The following is a 24,163-nucleotide window of genomic DNA, read 5'->3' on the forward strand; positions in this document are numbered from 1 at the left end:
AGACCTGGGCACAAATGGTTCACATTTGGTATCAAGGCCGTGTGGGAGGCTGAAGTCAGGGGGATAACAGTTGAAGGCCAGGCTGGGCAGAAAAGCTTAAGAGAACACTTCTCAACCTCTAACTGTATGCAGTAGCACCTGCCTGTTATCCTAAACTATATGGGATGCTGATATTGGATGCTGTCACAGGCTAGCTGGTACAGTGAAATCCAAGAGACTGAAGCTCCATGGATGGGAGCTGGAGGCAATGGTACACAAGTTTAATTCAAGCAATAGTAAGCCTAACTAAAGTAGGCAGATCAAAGGCCCAAGCACACATCTAGTCAGGCAACAAGACCCTACCTCAAGTATAACCAGTAAAAACCAGGCCTAGAGATAGGGCTTAAGTAGTAGAGTGACAGCCAAGTACAAAGCCCTTAAGACTTAAACCAGCCAGACACTGGTGGTTCATGCCTGCAATCCTAGCTACTCAGGAAGCTGAGATCTGAGGATCGCAGTTCAAACCCAACCCAAGCAGTGAACTCTGTGAGACTCTTATCTCCAATAAACCACTCAGAAAATGGGAAGTGGTGCTGTGGCTCAAGTGGTAGAGAGATGAAGAGCTGAAGGACAGCATCCAGGCCCAGAGTTCAAGCCCCATGACTGGCAAAATATAGAGAAGACTTAAACCACAGTATCATTACAAAGAAGTCACTTTAGATTAATTACTTGCTAAATCATAGTTGAAAAAGATTCAGCATTTTGACTAAGAAAATGAAAAAATGATCTTCCTCTATTAATTCAAAAGTGAGTTCTAAGACGCTATCCTTTAAGAAAAAACAGAAAGAAAAACACAAGTAGCTACAAAATTCTGGTTCTAAAGAAACAAAACAATTAACCAATATGTCCAATATTTGTGGCTTCCCATAAAACTTCACTGCTACCATAGAGCAATGATGGGCTTACATAGTCAAGGCCTGTTTAACCTACAAAAAAATTATATTTCTATAAAATTTTCTTATATGATGAAGCCTAAAACAATTAATTGTAAATTTCCACTGTACACAAAGATACACACAAGTCTAACTACAGCATAAAATACCTGCATGTTACAGATAAAATTCAGGTTACAGATCAGAACATTTTGAAATATTCAATATATATAAGCTTACCTAATACTGGCATAAAATAGACACACAGACAAAGGAATAGAGAGCTCAGAAATAGAAGTTATACATATGAAGCCAACCAATGCTTAACAGTCAGTGAGAATACACAGAGGAAATAGTGAAGTCTCTTCAGGAAATGGTACTGGAAGACAGGATATGCACTTGCAAAATAACAAAGAAAAAGTCAATTCAAAAGTTCATGAAGGATTTAAGTTATATTATGATTTAATGTACAATCAAAGATTGAAACCACAAAATTCCTAAAAGAAAACACTGGGCCTTGGTCATGAATTTCTTTTTTTATATGACACCAACGAACAGGTAACAAAATCCAAAGTAAACAAGTAAGATTACAACAAACTAAAAAGCTTCAGAATGGCCAAAAGAACAACAAAAAGAAAGGCAGATAAGGAGGGAAAGTGTTAAAAGGATATCTAACAAGTATATATGTGCACTTGCATATGTGTATGTGTCCAATAAATAAAATGAACTCATACAACTCAACAGCCAAAAGGTAATAACCCAAGGAAAATCTGGACAAAGGACCTAAATAAATACATATTTCTCTGAAGATTACATACAAATTGGTCAACAGGCTTATGAAAGAAAGCTCAACTTCACTAAACTGTGGTAATAACTGTTATCAGGCTAAAGGTATAGTTTAATGTTGATTTCAGGGCAATCTATTTATTTATTTTTTTTGGTTGGTGTGGGGCTTGAACTCTGGGCCTGAATGCTGTCCCTGTGTTCTTCAGCTCAAGGCAGGTGCTCTACCGCTTGAGCCACAGAGCCACTTCCAGTTTCGAGTGGTTTATTGGAGATAAGAGTCTCTTGTACTTTCCTGCCCGGGCTGGCTTTGAACCGCAATCCTCAGATCTCAGCCTCCTGAGTAGCTAGGATTATAGGCATGACCCACTGGCGCCCAGCTTCAACTTATTTTTTATTTCACTTTTGAAAAAAATTAAAAAGTGGATTACCCATACCATACTTGGGTGATCAGGTGCCTGTCTAACACTCTTGAGGGTCTGAATTCAGTCACCACCGCTGCAAAAATAAATATATTCATATATAAAATCAAGAAGGTAAAAAAACTAATGCTGGTGAAGATGTGGAGAAAAAAGTTCTAGTACACTTTGTATGGATGGTAAACTCATTTAGTCACTATGGAAAAGTTCTTTTAAAAAAAATCTAACTATCTTGACCTAGCAATTTCACTTCTGAGTAAATATACAAAGAAAATAAAATCACTATCTCAAATGTTTACCACAGCACTTTCACGGTAATCATAAATGGGAACAACATCCAGGTGACAAATGGATTAAAAATATGATACATACATGTGTGAATATATGTGTGTGTGTGTGTGTGTGTGTGTGTGTGTGTGTGTGTGTGTGTGTGTGTGTGTGTGTGTGTGTGTGTGTGTGTGTGTGTGTGTGTGTGTGTGTGTGTGTGTGTGTGTGTGTGTGTGTAATTAAGCTTCATAGCATATTGTCTACAATCACAGCATTCTGGAAGTGGAGACAGGAGAATTAAGAGTTCAAGGACTGGGCTGGGAAGTTGGTTCAGTGGTAGAGTGCTTGTCTTGCATGCCTGAGGCCCTGGGTTCGATTCCTCAGCACCACATAAGCAAAAAAGAAAAAACCTGGAAGTGGCGCTGTGACTCAAGTGGTAAGAGTGCTAGCCTTGAGCTAAAGAGCTGAGGGACAGCACCCAGGCCCAGAGTTCAGGCCCCACGACTGGACCCAAAAAAAAAAAAAAGAGTTCAAGGACTGCTAGATATACACAATGAAAATGTCAGAAAGAAAGGAGACGTGAAAATATGGTGGGGGAGAGCAATGATAAGGCACATGCTGGTGAGAGAGGAAGGGTGAGGAAATGCAGTCATTATAGTAAATGTACATTATATAAAAACCAAACTATAGCTTGAAAGTAGGACTGGGAAGGGAAATAATGGGAGGAGAGAAAAATAGGAATGACATCGATCAAGATGCACTGCACTCATAACCTATCTCATAAAATTATAACCTCTTTGTACAACTACTTAATAAAACTTCTAAAAAGGAAGAGGGAAGCAGGGAAAGAAGTAGGGAGTGACTCAACAACATGAATAAACGTGGAAGAGATTATGCTAAGTGAAATAAGCCACAAACAAACGCAAAAATAGTTATACACACATCCTAATGATGTTTTGGTCAATTACAGATTATACATACAATGGTGGTCCCATAATATTGGAGCTGAAAAATTCCTATTGCCTATTGATTCTGTGATTATCATTGTATCCCAATGCTGTGCCCTTTTCAGCCCAGGAGAGAAAGGTTACTCTATATAACCTCAATGTGTAAAAGACTGTACCATTTGGTTTCCACAAACTTTCTTCTTGCACAGGAATGAATAAACTGCCTAATGACAAATTCCTCGGAATGGAATTCCAGTGTTAAGTGACACATAACTGTACTAAATGATCTCACATATGTGTAGAAGCTTTAAAAAAAAAAAAAAAGGCGAACTCAGCTGGGTGCCAATAGCTCAAGCCTATAATCCTAGCTGTTCAGGAGTCTGAGATCTGAGGACAGTGGTTCAAAGCCAGCCCAGGCAGGAAAGTCTGTGAGATTCTTTTTTTTTTTTTTTTTTCCTGTGAGATTCTTATCTCCAATTAACCACTAGAAAACTGGAAGTGGCACTGTGGCTCAAGTGGTAGAGCCCTTGTCTTGAGCTGAAGAGCTGAGGGACAGCGCCCGGGCCCAGAGGTCAAGCCCATGTCCTGGGGTGGGGCAAGGGGGAGAGGTGGAGTAAATTTATTTATCTATTATAGAGGAAATAAAAAGGTGAATACCAGGAAAGTGTAGGTACTGGTCCAAGAATACAAATTTCCAGTTATAAGAAAAGTACATTCAAGAGACATAATGTACAGCATAGTGACCACTGAGTACTGAATGTATCCTTGAAAATTTTCAACTTCCCTACACAACAGATTTTCTTAAATTTGAAAACCGAACAGTAAATTGATTGCAAATAAAAATTCTTATTTCAATTCCAAACACTTTAACCTAACATCGATGACTCAAATATTTCATTCTATAACGTTTCATTTTCCCAATAATACTGAGAGGGGGTGATAATTCATGCTGCTGCCATTTCTAGCTTATATAATATTCTAACTAAAACTATGAACAGCAAGTTTCAGAAAGCCTGGGTTACTCTACTGCCCTCTGCTCAGGTGACATTACTCATTCCCTTGAGGATCCTGTGGCAGCTTTAGTAACTTTGGTCAATGAAAGGGGGAAAGTTCTTGTCAATAAGAAGGAAAATAGGACTGAGCTGCTCAATGTATATAAATGCTCATAAGTAAATGCAACTTACTTTTTAAAAATAGTACTAAAGAATGTAATGAGTGCCTCATACATGCTAAGTAAGCGTTCCACTAATTAGCTATATTCATACTCTTTGTTTTTTCAACTTTTGGACAGGGTTTCAGTAAAATACCTAGGCTATCTCCCAACTTGGGAGTCTCCTGCATGTGATAGCATGTTTTGTTAAAACCCAAGATTAATCTCATACTACCATAATGGGTTAGAAATTTCTATGTGTGAACACAGAACATCTGAACTAAAAGTAAGTAATTGCTGGCTACTGGTGGTTCCTATCTGTAATCCTAGTTAGTCAGGAGGCTGAGATCTGAGAATCAATGTTTAAAGCCAGCCCTGGCAGGAAATATATGAGACTCTTACCTCCACTTAACCACTAGAAAACTAAAAGTGGCACTGTGGCCCAAAGTGGTAGTACTAGCTGTGAGCAAAAGAGCTCAGGGATAGTACCTAGGCCCTAAGTTCAAGCCCCCCAGACTGGGAAAAAAATTGTAAATAATCCAATTTACAGTTATTTCAATGTACAAGTAAGTTTACAGACCCAGAAAAAAGGATCCATCCACTCAAATAGTTCTGTAATAATTGAAATAGCTCTAGTGATCAGGAAAGAGATCATTTAACTAAACAACTTCCACTATGATTATCTGCTCCATGTCACTTTTATACTCTACCTAGTATGCTTACTTAATTAGAAGGCAAAGTCTTACACTTTGAAAGTTACCTCTATTCAACTCAACTGGTACACTTCTATCAAGCCTTGCCATGTTTCTTTTCTCCTTTGCATATTCCTATTTTCATGTTTTCTAATTAAGTCAAAGGATGTAGATCCCTACTCACTTTGTGTTAACCTCATTTAAAATTGCTGAAAAAAAAATTCTAACTGGTTATAAGTTTACCTGTGCCATACACAGAGAAAATGTTAGTAAGCTAGGTATCAGTGGCTCATGCCGGTAATCCTAGCAACTCAGGAGCTGAGATATCAGTATCACAGTTCAGAGTCAGCCTGGGCAGCAAAGTCTGTGAGATCTTTATCTCCAATTAACTATCCAAAATCCAGAAATGGTACTGTGGCTAAAAGTGGTAGAGTACAGCTTCTAACACAAAAGCTCAAGGATAGCTCCTAGGTCCTAAGTTCAAGTACCAGGACTGGCACAAATAATAATAATAATAATAATAATAATAATAATAATAATAATAAGATGAGCCATAGGGAAGGCAGAAAAATCTTTCTTAGAGATTCTTGATGGGTAAATAGAAGTCAGAAAAATTCAATAAACATTTGATCATCCTATTGTTTAAAACACTTGCTTCAGGGGCTGGGAAGATGGCTCAGTGGTAGAGCACTTGCCTTGCATGCCTGAGGCCCTGGGTTCGATTCCTCAGCACCACATAAGCAAAATGAAAAAAAGCCGGAAGTGGTGCTGTGGCTCAAGTGGTAGAACGCTAGCCTTGAGCTGAAGAGCTGAGGGACAGCGCCCAGGCCCAGAGTTCAGGCCCAGGCCCAGAGTTCAGGCCCATGACCGGACCCAAAAAAAAAACAAAACAAAAACAAAAACAAAACAAACAAAAAACACTTGCTTCAGTTTTATCTGGCCTCCAAATATGATTGATTTCCTTAAAGGTTCGCTTTATTCTTTATGAACACTCCAGTATGTCCTCACTCCTACATCCATTACCTTCTGTCATATCTACCCGCTAACCTATAACTTTCAAAGGACAAAGAACAAGCCTCTACACTAATACCCTTTCTAACCACACACAAAACTACAAAGAGCATACATAAATTGGTGACTGCATGTCACAACTGTAATCCTAACTACTGAACAGACTGAGACCTGGGAAGATCAAGATTCAAAGCCAGCCAGGGCAGAAACGTCTGTGAGAGTCTACCTCCAATTAACTAACAAATGCTGGACTGGAGGGATGGCTCAAGTGGTAGAGCACTAATGGTAAGTGAAAAAGCTACAAGGTCCTAAGTTTAAACCACAGTATTGGCACAACAACAAAACACAGTTACTTTCTCTATTACATGAAATAAGACTCTAGAATACACATTTTCCTATCTTTCAGGATCTTGTGAAAGAAAGGAATTTTAAAAACTGAAAAATTAACAATCTCCTATATCAGTCAATATTTCTCAGTAAAGAAAAAAAAGAGGGCTGGGAACGTGGCTCAGTGGAAGAGCAATTGCCTTGCATGCTCAAGGCCCTGGGTTCGATTCCTTAGCACCACATAAGAAAAAAGCCGGAAGTGGTGCTGTGGCTCAAGTGGTAGAGTGCTAGCCTTAAGCTGAAGAGCTGAGGGACAGCACTCAGGCCCAGAGTTCAGGCCCCACGACCGGACCCAAAAATTAAAAATTAAAAAAAAAAATTAAAAAAAAAAAAAAAAGAAAAGAATTTTCTCCATCTTAATCCTTCAACTACTGACAGATAGATGCAGAACCTAAGATCTCTGAATCCTTCATGGCTCTTGGTTCCTTTACTAATGCAATGTAAACTTTAAATAAGACACCTCTGAAATCTGTAAACATGAAGATTCTAAGAAAAGACAGACTCAAGACAAAGTCCCTTTTCCACTAACTAGACTTTTCTAGCTCTAACTAGAGAAACGGCCTAAAGCTTTTATGTTTACTAAGTAGAAACAACGGAGTAACCGATTCAACTCCAGATGCTGTCACATGATTGAGAAAAGCCAATTTAAACAGACATTTCAATAGGGTAGAAAAAGTATTTTCAGACCTGTGTAAAGGTAAACAATACTAACATGACCAAAGAGTTTGATGTAAACTTTGTGTGACTCAAAAACACTGGGCTCAAGGTTACCTCTTAGAGCTTTCAGAACTGGAGAACACACAAAGAGTTAATCAACTAGCATATTGTTTTCGCAAAGATTTTTCTAAAAAGGATTTAGAGACTTTTATAGCCAGAAACAATTAGGGAATAGTTGTTTCACTACTTCCTTTAAGCCAGAAGATGGCTATATATTTAAAATAAAATTGCAATATGAAAGTCTGCTAAAAGCACTTTTTTGTTGTTTGTGCATTTTGTTTGTCACCCAGTGTCACACTAACAACTCTGCATCTCATTCCAAAGCACATTATACTTCAAGATAAAATGAAAAAGACCATTTTTTTGTTTCCCCAAGGGGGAAGTACTTCTGTTAAAAGCATCTTTTTATGAAACTACGCTTTCTGAATTACCAATAATGCAAACCAAAGAATTAGATACTGTACTCTAAAATTTAATATTTGTTCAGTTCTTATTCATATCCTATAGACATCCCATGTGTACAAGGAAAAAGTATGCTAAATGCTTAAACGTACTTAAGGAGCTGAAAGATTGAACATTTCTGTCCTTCAATCAGCAGGCTGTCAGGTCATGAGCACTCATTTCGTAGTAAGTTTTCTTGCCTTTCCTATTATTGTAACGAAGCTCAGTTAAGAAAGAGTCTGGCCCACAAAGAAAATGGCCATGCTTTTTGTTTTCTTGAGTGTGATTATATGCAAGTTTAGTAAGGGTAGACAAATTAAATTTCAAATACCAAAGAGTATTTTTCAAAAACCTTACAATAAATGAGCAGTGTATAACTATACTCTAGTTGGAATATAAAGATCAGAGATGAACCAAGAAATGAAACTAGAATGAAAAAGTACATCATTGTATTCGTTAAAATTTTAATAATTTACACTTTTAAAAATAATTAAAAATAAAAAATGTATTAATATCTGTTGTGTAAATAATATACTCTCACTTACTCATGATACGTAATATTCAAGAATCTGTGTACTTTCCCTAAGAATTCAAATATATGTATGTATACTCCTAAATTGATTATCTGACCCATTTCAAATCAGTAAGAGACAAAAACTAACCTTGAACATTTTTTTCCTTCTTATGTGCTACTAGCAATGGCCAGAAATAGTGTGTTCTGAGAGGAAAGCCATCTTCCTTCAAAGCCTTCATTACAGCTACTGCCAAATCTGAAAAAGATGACATAAAATACCATGAAGCTGACTTGACAAAATCTGTGACTATTACTTTCAAAAAAATAAAATAGTACCAGTTTTATGGGTTGTTAAAGCACAGTGGAGAGTAAATTGCAAAGGAGAAGTGTGCATCCTGGCTTCCTTTAACTTCCTACAGTAGTTGATCAGCTTCTCTTTAGGCTAGGAGAGAAAAAAAGTCACATCAGTTATACTGGTAACTATACATCACTTCACTTGCTGCACTTGAGGGACTAAAAAAAAAAATCTGATCCTCTTATTCTCTATGTGCCCAAAAGTGTCACAACAACAAAAAAAAAAACCAAAGGTTTTTATAATGCTTTATAATTGGCCTAACTTCATACATTTTCTTTAAAGAATCTTACTGCACTGCCAATTAAACTATCTACAAATTAAAAATGGACAGTACCGTATTCATAGTCACACAGTGTCGTAGGAAGAAGCTGCCAAAGTCGACCGAATTGTCTTCTCTTGATATAGGGCATGCTAATAAAATTTCCAAGGCTGTATCTTCCAGTTTCTCAGTGACTAAAAGCAGAATGAGGTTCATTGCATCTGAGAAAACAAAAACATCTTCTGTTACTAAATCATCTTTATGTAATGCAATCAACTTAAAGAAAACATTGGTGATTATCAACACTAAAAATGTCTGCCTAAATAAAACACTTGCAAAAACACTTTATTCTCTTGTATTTATTAACTTCCAGTTTTTAGCTTAATAAAATGCTGACTTTATTTGCAATAACTAGTATATGTCTAGGACAAGCAAAAAAGGTCAAAAGCTACATACATATGACCATATAAGATGATGTTAAGTGAAATGAACCCAAAGATAGGGAGACAGTGGTTTTTTTCTTTCTTGCTATTGCTTTTAAAGTACTTATAATGATGTGATGCATTTGTTTCTTTTGTATGTTCTTACCCCACAGTATAGCCCCTGTTTTCACTGTATCTGATTCCTGTGTCCTGCATCTTGTCCTGATTTTTATAATTTGGGGAGGGGAAGGGATATAACAAAATGCTTAAATAAGGATACAGGTTGACCCATTGTAACAATAGGATGTACAAGACACTATGTTGAAAACAACTTTACAATTTCGGGGTGGGGGTGAGGGGGTGAATAGTTGGAGAGGTGGGGATGGAAGGGATGATGGGGAAAAACAAAGGAGGTGGTAACAATGTTTGACAGGAAATGTACTCATTACCCTAACTCATGTAACTGTAACCCCTCTGTACACTATTTTTACAATAAAAAATATACATGGAAAAATAAATACATGGGGAAAGTTAAAAAATTCTACTTTACCTACTACAATTGCCCATTATTAGAGAATGCCCTTCCCAACATGTAATAAATAATAATTTAAGTTTCAGACAAAAACCATGCAAATACAAAGAAAACTACCTGGAATATATCTTCTTTCATAGGTAATTTTTTCCAAAATTTCTGAGTTATACTGAGGATACCCAGCTTTACTGAAGCTAAAGATAACTTGCAATAAATCACGGTCCATGAGGTAAAGATCAGACTTCTCCACCTTCTCCAGAGTCTACAGACAGTTACAGATATTAGACACATATTAGAAACCAGTGTTTTTAAGAATTAAAACTAAATACATTAAATACCAAATCCAAATAATTAGAATAACATATATTCTATTTCAACAATAAGTTATACATCAACATCAAAGTACCCTAAGGATGTTCCCTTAAATTAAGACTATTCCTTATAAGGAGGAACCTTTAAAGCACAAAACTACTTTTGTGCTTAATATACAGCACAATAAAAGTTTATCAAAATGATATTAATGTGTACTTCCATGTCAATACCTGCTTTACATGGTTAATGTCACCCTTCTCAGCATATGCATTCAATAATGCTACATATGTGTCTGGACCAGGCTCAATTCCAGCATCTTTCATCACTGTGAGAATATTTTCTGCATTCTCCATCTCTCTATATATGTATTCAGAGAAAACAAAACAGATCACTACAATCACTAATGTAATATAATTATTCCATCTAAAATATATTACCTATGCTTATTAAAGTTAATGATTTCAAGTAGTAATGTGAATAACAGTGTCAAAAAAGATAATTATAAAAATATAAACCAGTATAATTTGGAAGTGATAAAAATTATAAACATCTGAGTTTTTTTTCCCCCAGTTATGGGACTTGAACTCAGGGCCTAGACACTGTCCCCGAGCTTCTTTTGCTCCTGGCTAGAACTCTACAACTTGAGTCACAGCACCACTTCTGGCTTTTTCTGTGTATGTGGTAATGAGGAATAGAACCAGGGTATGTGCAAGTACTATACCACTAAGCCACCTTCCAGCCCAACATTTGAAAATTTTATAGCTATGTTCCCTTCCAAATAAATTTTATAATGAACATTAAATAACATTTTCTCTTACACTAAGTAAATTATATCACAGCTTTATTTACTTTCAAAATAGCATGTACTAAGTTACTCATGAAAAAATATTTTCCTGAGCAGGTAGTAAACTTTATAAAAGTAGCTACCTCAATGAAGACTAATTTTTTTTTTTGGGGGGTCCGGTTGTGAGGCCTGAACTCTGGGCCTGGACCCTGTCCCTCAGCTCTTCAGCTCAAGGCTAGCGCTCTACCACTTGAGCCACAGCGCCACTTCCAGCTTTTTTCTTTTTGCTTATGTGGTGCTGAGGAATCGAACCCAGGGCCTCAGACATGCAAGGCAAGCGCTCTACCACTGAGCCACCTTCCCAGCCCTCTGAAGACTAATTTTTAAGCTGAATAATAAAGCTTTATGAAATTCAAGAACAAATTATAAAAATACCATTATATTCTACATCATGAATTCTAGACTTTCTCTGGAAAGTCTATAAACGTGTATAAATATACACGTTCTATGAATTTTCTCCATTAATTTTCTTTTTCTCTTTTCCTGTTTTTGGTGGTTGGGCAATTTCGTTCATTTTGGGGTACAGTCTCAAAGTTTTTCCCGGGGCCAACCTCAAACCACAATTCTACTGATAACTTTCCCTCCATGCCATGCATCAGTATGCCTAGATTATTTACAATTAGAATCCCCTGAAGAACCAAAACCTTATGTCAACTTTACCCAGCTCTTGCGTGCCCCGTAACAAGAGCACTGAACACAGCCTCTGTGATTGGAAGATCCTTAGTTTTCATAAATCCAAGAATCTTGCTGCAAGGAAAGGAAAGTGAAGATACTCCTTGGAAATATATATATAAAACAAAGACATTTTTACATGTATTTCCTGCAGGAACTACTAGTGTTTTTAAAAACTAAAGCCAGCTTTACATCAGTGATTTTATACACATGCTCCAATAGAATATTCAAATTAAAACAACTTTTGAAACTGATCTGTCCTTCTTATATAATAGCTTTATGTATTTACTTTTTTTTCTTTTGTTCCAGTCCTGGGTCTTGAACTCATTAGGGCCTGGGTGATATCTATCTCTGAGCTTTTTTTGCTTAAGGTTACCACTCTACTTCTTAAACCACAGATCTACTTCCAGCTTTTTGGTGATTAACTGGAGATAAGAGTCTCACAGACTTTCCTGCCTCAGCTGGCTTCTAATCACCATCCTCAGCTCTCAGCCTCCTGGGTGGCTAGGATTACAGGCATAAACCCCTGGCACTCAGTTTATAGCTTTACATTTGATCTAAATCATGTTATCGAATTTGCTACCTTAAAATTACACTTCTAAATTGCCCTTGAAGAATAGTCTTTAAAATAAAGATGCTTTAGATTTACAAAATTTATAAATTTATTTGTAAAGACCTACATTTATAGAGATCCATACCTGGCACCTTCAATATCTCCTACACTACAGTAAGCAGCAATCAGCCTCTGATATGTCACCTGCCAATGAAATAACACAATTTATTTTTTTTTAGTTAAAAAAATGGACATGATTTAGAAAAAAGGACATGAATAATCAATATTCATAGTAGCAACTACCTACTCGATTTGGTTGAATGTTTGCTTCTTCCATTTTTGTCAAAAAATCAGTAGGTGAGAATTTATATTCATTTTGAAGATAGACTTTAAGTAAAGCATTGTAATGACTTACGTCATACACAGCACCTAAAATAAAATTTGATCCAAATTTTAGAAAAGCAATTAAAATCATATTTTTTATCACAACTGGAATGATGTACACCTAAATTTAACAAACATAAAAAAGAATAAAATTATCAGGCTGGGAAGGTGGCTCAGTGGTAGAATGCTTGCCTTGAGGCCCTGGGTTCGAGTCCTCAGCACCACATGAGCAGAAAAAGCTGGAAGTGGCACTGTGGCTCAAATGGTAGAGCACTAGCTTTGAGCTAAAGAGCTGAGGGACAGTGCTCAGGCCCAGAGTTCAGGCCCAGGACCCCCCCCAAAGAAAAAATTTTTTAAAAGAATAAAATGATCACTTTAGAGGTAATTATTAAATTACTGTATAGTTAGAGGTGAAAGCCTTATGATATTAATGGGGTCTTTTTCTTATGAAGCATAGTCTTCCTATTAGAAAATGCTGACATCTCTGTATTTAAAACTGATTGAAAGATTTTTCTACATAAAGAAGTTTTTACCACATTACAGACAGATTGTAAAAGCAGCTTCTTTACACAGTATTAGTGTGGTGACTTTTTTTTTTCTTAATTTCCTTACCAGGCTACTCCAAGCCTGGGTTTAAAAACCCATTGTATCTTCAGTTGTTGAGCACCATTCCTAGAACGCCAGCATTATTGCCTGGAGTTTAGCACCCTAGATTTTCTTTCTGTGTCCATACTGCCGAAAGTCAAGCAGTGAGGACTCCCACCCAGCCTAAACTACCCATTCATGACATGATAGTCATCCATCAAGAAAATATTGGCATAATCTGAAAACTGTAAAATACCACTATATAGCTTTCCTTATCAAGGTAACATATTTATACATTTAATTAAAGATGTACCTGATAATGCTAATACTTTAAAACATGTAGTACAAAAACATATAGAGTAAAAATTGCATTCAGTGATTATCTAGAAATATGCACATGAATATAAAAAAACCCAATTCCTCTAGTAGAATACTGTACACATTGTTCTGAATCTACTTTTGTTTCAGAGAGAACCTTCATTTTTTAGTTATCTAATCCTCACTGAAGAACATTAAGGTTGATTAAAGTTTCTTGTTATTACTAACAAGCTACCATGAAGAATATTCCTTTGCACATGTAGTTATGTCTGTAAGTCTTGAGAAATGGAACTGCTTGCCTAACTGTACCTACAATTCTAACTTCTACTAATCTTTCTATTTTGTTTCCTTTTCCACTTATAAAAGTCATAATACTTATTATGAAAAACTATTCTATTCTGAATGCCCCTAGGTGTCACTGTAACTCACCAAATAAAACGTATTAGCAAAAGATTATGAATCAAATAGTCCTTCCAAATATTGAATTACAGTATTAAGGTAAAGAAATGCTTTCAAATGAATAGAAAAAATACACTTGGTTCACACACCACACATTAAAACAATCTTACCCAATTTCTGAAGTTTATCCCATATAGTATGAGCAAATTCTGTCCGTTCTGTAAAGCTCAGTTCAGGCAAGAGAGACCCACAGCTGCGCAACAGAAGCAAGGCTTGATTTCCACTTGGGTTATCTACAGAAAAGATTAACAGAGAACATGTAGTAATGCAAATAATGGACATAAATATCAGACTTAAACCTGTATCTATAAATACTCAAAATCTTCTCAAAGAGATCAACAAAACATCCATCAAATATAAGTATCCATAAAATTTTTCAGTTCAAATATGATATTGAACCCATCTAATCTACAATGTTACTAAAACTTCCAAGTTAGAATTTTACAAGTTAAAATTTTAATATTAGTCACCTTCTGGAGACATCTTAAGGCTACAAAAGATATGTAACATGCTGAGTACTGAGAACATATTTTCTAAGCAGAGCTTGTTACAATTCAAAGGCTAAATTTCTCAGTATCTTATGAAAAAGATACAAAGCAATATAATAAAAATTTATACATATCAAATTCAGGTATATAATCAGTTAGAGAATAATATAAGCGTCTTTCTTCCCATATGTATAATCTTTACCTACACATTCCTGAAGGCTGACTTTAAAAGCACAAACAAGCACTTACTGTACAATTCAATTTATATGAACTATCCAAAATAGCAAAACTACACAGGCAAGAAATACTCTGTTGGCTGCCAAGGACTGGAAGGGGGGGAGGATGCTGAGGGGATGAGAGAGAGGATGCACTTTCTTTTCAGAATGAAGAAAATGTTCAAAAATTCACTGTAGTGATAAACTGACTAAAACAAAGAAAATTGTTAAAAATAACCCTTAGATGCAAATGATTACAATTGTAACTGATATTTCTTTGGTATGTCTTATCATCAAATTCTAGAGCAATGCCTAGAATAGGCATTAAAGCTTTCAGAAAGCTTTAATGAATCTACTTAAGCTGCATGCATGCAAGTTTCCATTTCTGATTTTATAAGCAGGACTGGAGATGAAGCATAGAACCTACAGCTTCCATCAGATGATCAAATATGTGATTCACAATGATTTTAGCAGCTGTCTGAAAATGGAAGGGAAATGATAATCTATCTGGAAATCTATCATCTGTGATCATTTTGGAAAAACTGACACAAAGGAAGGTAAGAAAAAAATAACATCTTCCACTATGGAAAGCAAAGGCTATTTTTATTTGCTAATATTGAAATAAACATCTAAAACAATGTTTTAACTACTCTAAACTTTGTTAGATAAGTTCCAATAACTGTAAGATTATAATCATAGATAAGAACCCCTAAAATACCAAATAATATCCTCTGTGATGAGCTTGTTTCCAAATGAATGATAATTAAAAAGCTCAGTTTTCTTACCAAAAATTTTAAATTACCTGAGCGACATGTGCTATCAAAGACTTTTTGCAGAAGCCCCTTTGTAATTCGGCCAGTTCTCCGGACAGAATTATCCAGTCTCATTAGAGCCCAATCAAATTGCTTGGCATTCCTACTAGGAGAAATTGTAGGCTCCTCTTGAAGAACACTCTTTTTTTCAGCAACAAGGGAATACAGTCTGGTTTGGCTTAGCAGTTCTCTAAAAAAAGGAACACAATTTGTAATAAACTAGTAATTAAGAATAAAACCTAGGTCTTTTGAGCAAACTTCACAACAAGATGTTATTAAACACCTAAAATCACAATGCAATACTAAAAATATTCATAAATTTTAACTGGTAAGATAGGTTTTTACTTTTCTCTTAATAAAATCATACACATACACAGCATGCACAGTAACTGAGAGTAAATGAGAGCATCTTTAGAATTTAATTGTACCCAAATGTTCTAAAACTTGAGATCAGAGGCATTCTAAACTGTAGGAATATAGACTACACCTGATTACAAATATCAGACTTTAATTTTTTTTAAATAGTCCTTATATGTAAAGAAAACCCTATCCCAAATGTTTGAACTTTCAATTTAGATACCTATCATTTTTAATAGACAACACTTGCTGGGCACTAGTGGCTCACACCTGTAATCCTAGCTACTCAGCAGATCTGAGGATCACAGTTCAAAGTCAGCTCAGGCAGGAAAGTCATGAGACTCTTATCTCCAATAAACCACCAGAAAACTGGAAGTGGCACTGTGGCTCAAGTGGCAGAGTGCTCGCCTTGAGCTGAAGAGCTGAGCGATAGCACTCAAGCCCAGAATTCAAGCCCCATGACCGACAAAAAAAAAAAAAGACAACACTTATAATTCTTAGAGATATACACATTTATTCCAAATATCTTAATTATAGCAGCCACTACATGTAACTAAATATTATGTAATAAGCATAAAATAACTAAGTAAAATGTAAAAATAGTCATTAATTCAGAAATTATTGAGGCATTTTTTTGGCATGTATATACTATTTTTACCATAGCCAGTGGTGAGTTTAAAAGTACAACTGCATGGGCTGGGAAGGTGGCTCAGTGGTACAGCGCTTGCCTTGCATGCATGAGGCCCTGGGTTCGATTCCTCAGCACCACATAAGCAGAAAAAAAAAGCCGGAAGTAGAGCACTAGCCTTGAGCTGAAGAGCTGAGGGACAGCGCCCAGGCCCAGAGTTCAGGCCCCGCGACAGGACCCAAAAAAAAGGTACAACTGCAGGAGCTGGAGGTGTTAAGTGTATCTATAATCTGCACAAAGGTCATGGGTCTGATCCCCCATATAAATACAAAACAAACAAAAAACTATTGTTTTGAAAAGCAGTTAGAAACTGAATGATCATATGTGTAGTAAAAAAAAGCTAGAGATTTTTTTTTAATTGTAAGGTCATTATAGTCTATAATTGATGCTAGACTAATAATCTATCACAAAGCACAAATGGTGGATGGATCCAGAGGAACATGGTTCAATGTCAGCCCTGGCAGACAACCAGTCATAAGCAATGAAGCAGTGAAGCTGATTTTTTGTGAGGTGCCAAGTTCAACCCCTGACACCAACATACATTAAAAAAAAAACAACCCCACAACCATTGGACCGCCAATGATCTCACTTACATACATTGAAAAATAATAGGGAAAATGCAGACATTAAAGTAAATAAGACTACTATCTTTTTTTTAAGCACAATATTAGGGCACTGTACCAATTATGACTCCAGCCTACAATGTCTTATCATTATAAACCTAATGATTAGCAAATGCAGGTAACAAACTGATTAAAGTTTATTAGGAACTAGAGAAGATATTTATCCCTTACTTTCCAAAGATTTATATATATATATATATATATGTTTCTATATCAGCTGTCACTAAACTATGCCCTAATAATGTTATTTTAAATCACCACTAAAGAGTTCAAAGTTTAGTTGAGTGTATAATACTACTTAACAAAAACTGACTAGCGTTGAAATTTGCTCCTGTGGTATAACTAATGTAAGCTAGTAACAAAGAAAACTAATAAATAAAATTCAGAGTAGTAGTCAATTATTCGTGCCAGTTGTGTATAAATGAGCATGAATCTTCTCAAACTAATTTTTCTTACAAATTAGTTGTTAATGCAGCCAAGGCTCCACATCAAACACGTTTGGCTTTAGTTAAGTAGAAATCATGAATCTGCCATAAAATGAATGGGTTAGGGAAGGACACATATTTAACTAAAGGATTCTCCCATGTTATACAGTCCAGAACTTGGTTTTAGGGCTGGGGATCACAACCATGGTGAGAAAACTACCCATCAGCCCTGCCTCCTATCCCCAGCTGGATTTTTGTTATAAATCCTCTCTAATACATTGGAGGGAAACATGGACTCCACAACCTCCAAGCAATGGATGTTTTGTGACCAAAAGAAAAGGGACAAGGCAAATTAAGATGAGTCTACACAAAGTAGGAGCCTACCTACCAGACTGCCTCCAAATTCTTTTTTTTTTTTTTTTTTTGGGTCAGGTCGTGGGGCCTGAACTCTGGGCCTGGGCACTGTCCCTCAGCTCTTCAGCTCAAGGCTAGCGCTCGCTATACCACTTGAGCCACAGAGCCACTTCCGGCTTTTTTCTTCTTGCTTATGTGGTGCTGAGGAATCGAACCCAGGGCCTCATGCATGCAAGGCAAGCGCGCTCTACCACTGAGCCACCTTCCCAGCCCACTGCCTCCAAATTCTAATGACCAAATTTGATGCAATTACTAAGGGAAAATGACTTTATCCTATCATTCAACTACCATTAGTAATGGTTCCTTCATGATTTTGAGTTAAAGGCCTCAGGTTACCTCCTGAGACTCTGGCATTCAACACTAAAAACAGGTTAGCCATTAACTTCCTCTCATAATATCTGACATGTTAAAGAGTGCCTTTTTGGTTTTTTTATACAAATTATGGTGGTGGTGGTAAGGTGTCCATACCTCAAAAAAACCCAAAGGTGCAAGGATCAGATTACTATAAATACACTTAGAATTTTAAACCCAAACTATTTTTTATATTATAATATGTATTTAGCTTATTAGAGCATTTTCAGGCTTACAGAAAAATGGTACATTAAGTACAGCTCCCACATACATACTTTACTCTCTAGCTTCCCCTATTAACATCCTTGCCTTTTGTCCTACATTTGCTACAAAAGCTGAATGGTACCTTATTAAGACTCACTCTTTGCATTAGGATTCACCCTGTGTGTATATAACTAGAGTGACAAATATGTGGTATGTTTTCACCATCCCAGTATCATACAAAATAATGTTGCTGTCCTAAAAATGGCCTAGTCATCCCTTTATCTTTTCTTCTGAAGCCTTGGCAAACACTGGTCTTTTTTTTTTTGGGGGGGGGGGGGGGGGTCCAGTCATGGGGCCTGAACTCTGGGCCTGGGCGCTGTCCCTCAGCTCTTCAGCTCAAGGCTAGCACTCTACCACTTGAGCCACAGTGCCACTTCCGGCTTTTTTCGTTTTGCTTATGTGGTGCTGAGGAATCGAACCCAGGGCCTCAGGCATGCAAGGCAAGCGCTCTACCACTGAGCCACCTTCCCAGCCCCGACACTGGTCTTTTTAAATGTCTCTACAGTTTTGCTTTTTTCAGAATACTACATAGTTGCATCATAAAATATGTAGCCTTTCAGATTGGCTTCTTTCATGAAGTAACTTAAATTCCATGTTTTGCCATGTCTTTTCATGGTATGATAGCTTTTTTATACTACTATTTACAGTACATTTTTATACCATTTACTATACTAGTAATTATTCACTGCTCACTTTTTTTTTTTTTTTTGTCGGTTGTGGGGCTTGAACTCTGGGCCTGGGCGCTGTCCCTCAGCTCTTCAGCTCAAGGCGAGCACTCTACCACTTGAGCTACAGCGCCACTTCCGGTTTTCTGGTGGTTTATTGGAGATAGGAGTCTCACGGTCTCTCCTGCCCGGGCTGGCTTTGAACCGCGATCCTCAGATCTCAGCCTCCTGAGTAGCTAGGATTTACAGGCGTGAGCCACCAGCGCCCGGCTTCACTGCTCACTTTTTATCACTGTTTGCATCCCATTTGTTGAGTCCTTAAGTGTCTTTTTCTAAGGCCCTTGTTAAAACCAGAACACATGTATTCTTCCAAGTTCATTTTCTCAGACTTCAGCTGTCAGATCAATCATCCCCAAACCCATCTTTCTTCTTGTTACTCCCTCATTAAGATCCTATCCTTGTTTCTTACCTTCATCACAACATATACAAGTTCTTTTATTTACCAAATAAAAAACTAGAGCATATTTCTAAGTACAAGGCACTGTTTAGTTAACTAGTGAGTAAACTGATAAACCTTTTTTAAAAAAAATACCAAATGTAGTGGGATGATGGACAAAATTAACTAGGAATTATGATAAAGAATAACCACAAGACAGGGTGTCACAGGACAGGGTGTTGGGTATAGATAGCTCACGCCTATAATCCTAGCTACTCAGGAAGCTGAGATCTGAGGATAGCGGTTCAAAGCCAGCCAGGCAGAAAAGTCTGTAAGACTCTTATCTCCAATTAACCACCAGAAAACTGGAAATAGTGCTGTGGCTCTAGTGTCAGAGCACACACCTTGAGCTGAGGAGTTCAGGGACAGCGCCTAGACCCAGAGTTCAAGCCCCACGACCAACAACAAATTACAGCAAGGCTCTACTTCAGACAAAAGTTTAAGGAAGGCATTTTAAATGACTGGACTAAGGATGAGAGGAAACAGATATTTAAATAGCGAGGCTGAGTACTCCAGGCAGGGCAAAAGAGTCAAGTAAGTGAGCATCAAATAACATCAAAGATAAGGCTGGAAAGAAAAGACAGGATTACTTCATGGATTTTGAAGGTAAGCAGCTGAGATTTTATTTGAGATACAGATTTTATTCAAGTACATTATTATATCTGATTCTGTGAAAGTGTAAGTGAATTGTGGCATAATCTTATTACTTTGAAAAAAAGAAAGCTAGCTACTGGAAGAAGCCACTAAAATAAAAAGGGGTTAGGTTAAATGTTGCAATAATCCATGTAAGAGATTAGACCAGAGTGGGAAATGGAAAAGGAAAAGAAATAAGGGCACTATCTGATTTAATAAAATCCAGGCAACCAGCCTCAACTGTACAATTTGCTAATACTCAACCTCATACAGTGAGAATTATACAAAAGCATACCCAAGAGGTATGCTTAACTCTCTGTATATGTCCTACCATGCATTGTTTTCACAAACACTTGTAACAAGATCTTACACAAAAGCTTGGCGCTGGTGGCTCACGTCTATAATCCTAGCTGCTCAAGAGGCTGCATGTAGCTCAAGAGGTAGAGCGCTAGCCTTGGGTTGAAGAGCTGAGGGACAGTGTCCTAGCCCAGCGTTCAAGCCCCACAACCAACAACAAAAAAAAAAAACAAAAACAGATCTTATACAAAAAGGAAGCTGGGGCCTGGCATCAGTGGCTCATGCCTATAATCCTAGCTACTCAAGAGGCTGAGATCTGAGAATCAGGGTTCAAAGCTAGCCCAGGAAAAAAAAGCCCAGAAGACTCTTATCTTCAATTAACCACCAGAAAACTGGAAGTGGCACAGTGGCTCAGATGGTAGAGTACTTGCCTTGAGCTGAAGAGCTGAGGGACAGCAACCAGGCCCAGAGCTCAAGCCCCACCACCAGCAACAAAAAAATTGTTTTTAAAAAGGAGGCTGGTAGAAAGGCCCTGATATGCAAAAGCACAGGTTAGTTCATGTCCCACCATTGCACTAAGTCCACGTTCTGCTATTTTTTTCTTCTTCTGCCAGTCCTGGGGCTTGAACTCAAGACCTTGGGCACTGTCCCTGAGCTTCTTTTGCTTAAGTCTAGCACTCTACCCCTTGTGCTACAGTGCCATTTCAGCTTTTTCTGTTTATGTGGTACTGAGGAATCGAACCCAGGACTTCATGCATGCTAGGCAAGCACTCTACCACTAAGCCACATTCCCAGCCCAGGTACTGTTATTTAAAAGATGTGTAACTTTAGCTACACTTTCTTCACTATGCAACTTTCTCCACAATGATTTGGATTAATATTTGTTCCCTCTAAAACTGATGTTGGAATTTACCATCCTAACTGTATGTAGATATAGGAGACTTAGGAGGTCTTTTGTGTTTAATGCCTTTTCAAAATGGCTTTCAAGAATAGGGTGTCTTGCTCTTCTGCCGTCCATGATGCACAAAGAAGGCTCTTGTCAAAGGCTAGCCCATCCATCTTGGACTTCGAAAATTGTGAGAAATAACTTCTGTTCATGACAAATTACCAATTCTCAGATTTTCTTACATTCTCACAAAATATTCCCTAGGCCTAAAATTCAGGGGATAACAGGATTTGTTTCACAGGGATATTTCTTGTGATCATTAACTAACATGATACAGATTTATTTATTTACTTATTTAGGTGCCATTCCTGGGGCTACTGTAGTTCTTCATGGCAAGATTGTTTTATTTATTGTGGTACCATTTCTGGGGCTTGAACTCAGGGCCTGAGCACTGCCTGTGAGCTTTTTATGCTCAAGGTTAGCACTGTACCACTTGAGCCACAGTTCCACTTCCAGCTTTTTGTGAAGTTAACTTAGAAGATTCTCATGAACTTTCCTGCTCATGTTAGTTTTGAACCATGATCCTCAGATCTAGATTATAGGCTTAAGCAACTGGTGCCAGGCTGCAAAATGATTTTAGATAGTAGACAATGATTTTTCATTTCAATGTTTATTTTTGGGGGGGGGAGGGGGGTCCAGTCGTGGGGCCTGAACTCTGGGCCTGGGCGCTGTCCCTCAGCTCTTCAGCTCAAGGCTAGCGCTCTACCACTTGAGCCACAGTGCCACTTCTGGCTTTTTTCTTTTTGCTTATGTGGTGCTGAGGAATCGAACCCAGGGCCTCAGGCATTCAAGGCAAGTGCTCTACCACTGAGCCACCTTCCCAGCCCCTCAATGTTTATTTTTAAAGGAGGGAGGGACTTGGGGATGTGGCTCAAGTATAAGGCCCTGAGTTCAAACCCAAGTATATAAACAAAAAACCCTATCACACCAAGCTCTTTATTTTACTAATAATTTGTGCTCAAGACAAAATTAAACTAGGGAAAAAGTCAGTTTAAACCTAAAACCAACATAACAAAAAACATTACAATATAAATAGCTCAGGAAGTACTCAAAATTAGGGGAAAAAAAATCTGAAGGCAATACACAAATACCCAAAGGTTGGGTAAACTGAAGAAGTATAAAGAACCTGACAAGGTAATATAACAAATACTAACCAAGTATTTACAAAGCATTTTCTTCTTTTTAAAATAAATTAGAAATTACAAGACGTGTATTTTAAAAGGAGTGTTCAAATCTATGCTGTGCTATTAACAGCTATGTGATTCTCGAAAAGATATTAGCTCTTTCTAAACATTTAGATTCTTCACTTGAATGAAAATAGCTATCACAGGTCTGGTGATATAGCTCACTGTTAGTCTCTGCCTAGTATGTATGAGTTCCCAGGTTTGATTTCCATCTAAAAAAAAATCTACCTTGTGTCTAGCTTACTTCACTTAATATGATTTTTTCCAAGTCTTTCCATTTCCTTATGAATGGGGTGATACCATTCTTTTTGAAAGAAGCAAAGAATTCCATTGTGTGTGTGTGTATATATATATATATATATATATATATATATATATATATATACACACACACACACACATTTTCTTGGTTCATTAATCCAGTGAGGGGCATCTGAGTTGATTCTATGTCTTGACTATGGTAAACAATACTGTAATGAACATAGTTGTGCTAGTAGCTTTAGTGTGGCCTTGTTTGTGGTCATTTGGGTAAACGCCCAGGAGCGGAAATGCTAGGTCACAGGGGAGCTCTATGTTTAGCCTTTTGAGGAACCTCCATACTACTCCAGAGTGGTTCAACAATTTTACATTCCCACCAACAGTGTAGTAGCATTCCCTTTTGGCCACATCACCAGCAGCATCTGTTATTAGTTTTCTTGATAATGGCCATTCTATTTGAGGTGAGACGGAATCTCAATGTTGTTTTAATTTGCATTTCTTTTAGGCCAGAGTTGTTAAATATTTCTTCAAGTTCTATTGGCCATTCTTATTGGTTTCCCTCATTTATAATAATTAGTATATGTCCAAGATGGTTCTAGCAGAAGATCACAATAGCTCAATATCTATGTACATATAAAATGATGCTAATCAAAATGAACTACAAGATATGAAAACAAGAGGGTTTTTCCCCCCTAAGTGTACTGTATGCAATTATTTCTTTTTTTTTTCTTTCACTTTTTATTTTTCCTTTGGCTTACCCATTGTCACTGTATTGTATATAAGCTTATCTGATTTGGGGAAAAATAACAGAAATGGTGAGACAAAAAACAAAGGGTGAACCAATGTAACAGTGATACTCACAAGCCACTATGTTAGAAATTAACTTTACAACTGGGGGTGAGGGAGGGGGAGGAGAAACAATGGGAGAAAATGAGGGAGAACTGTTCGACAATAATTGTACTCACTTCCTTACTTATACAACTATAACCCCTCCATACATCATCACCTCTACAATAAAAAACAAACAAACACTACCTTATGAAGGTAATGGGAAATCAACAAATATAAGACTACCAACAAAGCAGTGCTCAGTAAATAACTGCTCAAAATATA

The 24,163-nt window shown here is 37.1% G+C and overlaps 1 protein-coding gene across 1 annotated transcript in view; it reads right to left on the minus strand.

The window, feature by feature from the left end:
- Lrpprc (leucine rich pentatricopeptide repeat containing) overlaps positions 1–24,163 on the minus strand; it is a 95,850-nt gene that overhangs the window by 65,074 nt on the left and 6,613 nt on the right. The window contains exons 2-11 of the mRNA XM_070025496.1: positions 15,440–15,639; positions 14,045–14,167; positions 12,496–12,617; positions 12,334–12,392; positions 11,624–11,710; positions 10,350–10,476; positions 9,925–10,069; positions 8,929–9,074; positions 8,576–8,681; positions 8,388–8,495 (exon numbers count right to left, since the gene is read on the minus strand). Coding sequence (XP_069881597.1) covers positions 8,388–8,495; positions 8,576–8,681; positions 8,929–9,074; positions 9,925–10,069; positions 10,350–10,476; positions 11,624–11,710; positions 12,334–12,392; positions 12,496–12,617; positions 14,045–14,167; positions 15,440–15,639 — 1,223 coding nt within the window. The remainder of the gene's footprint in view (positions 1–8,387; positions 8,496–8,575; positions 8,682–8,928; positions 9,075–9,924; positions 10,070–10,349; positions 10,477–11,623; positions 11,711–12,333; positions 12,393–12,495; positions 12,618–14,044; positions 14,168–15,439; positions 15,640–24,163) is intronic.

Source organism: Dipodomys merriami, unplaced genomic scaffold, assembly GCF_024711535.1.
Source record: "Dipodomys merriami isolate MVZ:Mamm:240054 unplaced genomic scaffold, mDipMer1.0.p SCAF_17, whole genome shotgun sequence".
In the NCBI taxonomy this organism is placed as follows: domain Eukaryota; kingdom Metazoa; phylum Chordata; class Mammalia; order Rodentia; family Heteromyidae; genus Dipodomys; species Dipodomys merriami.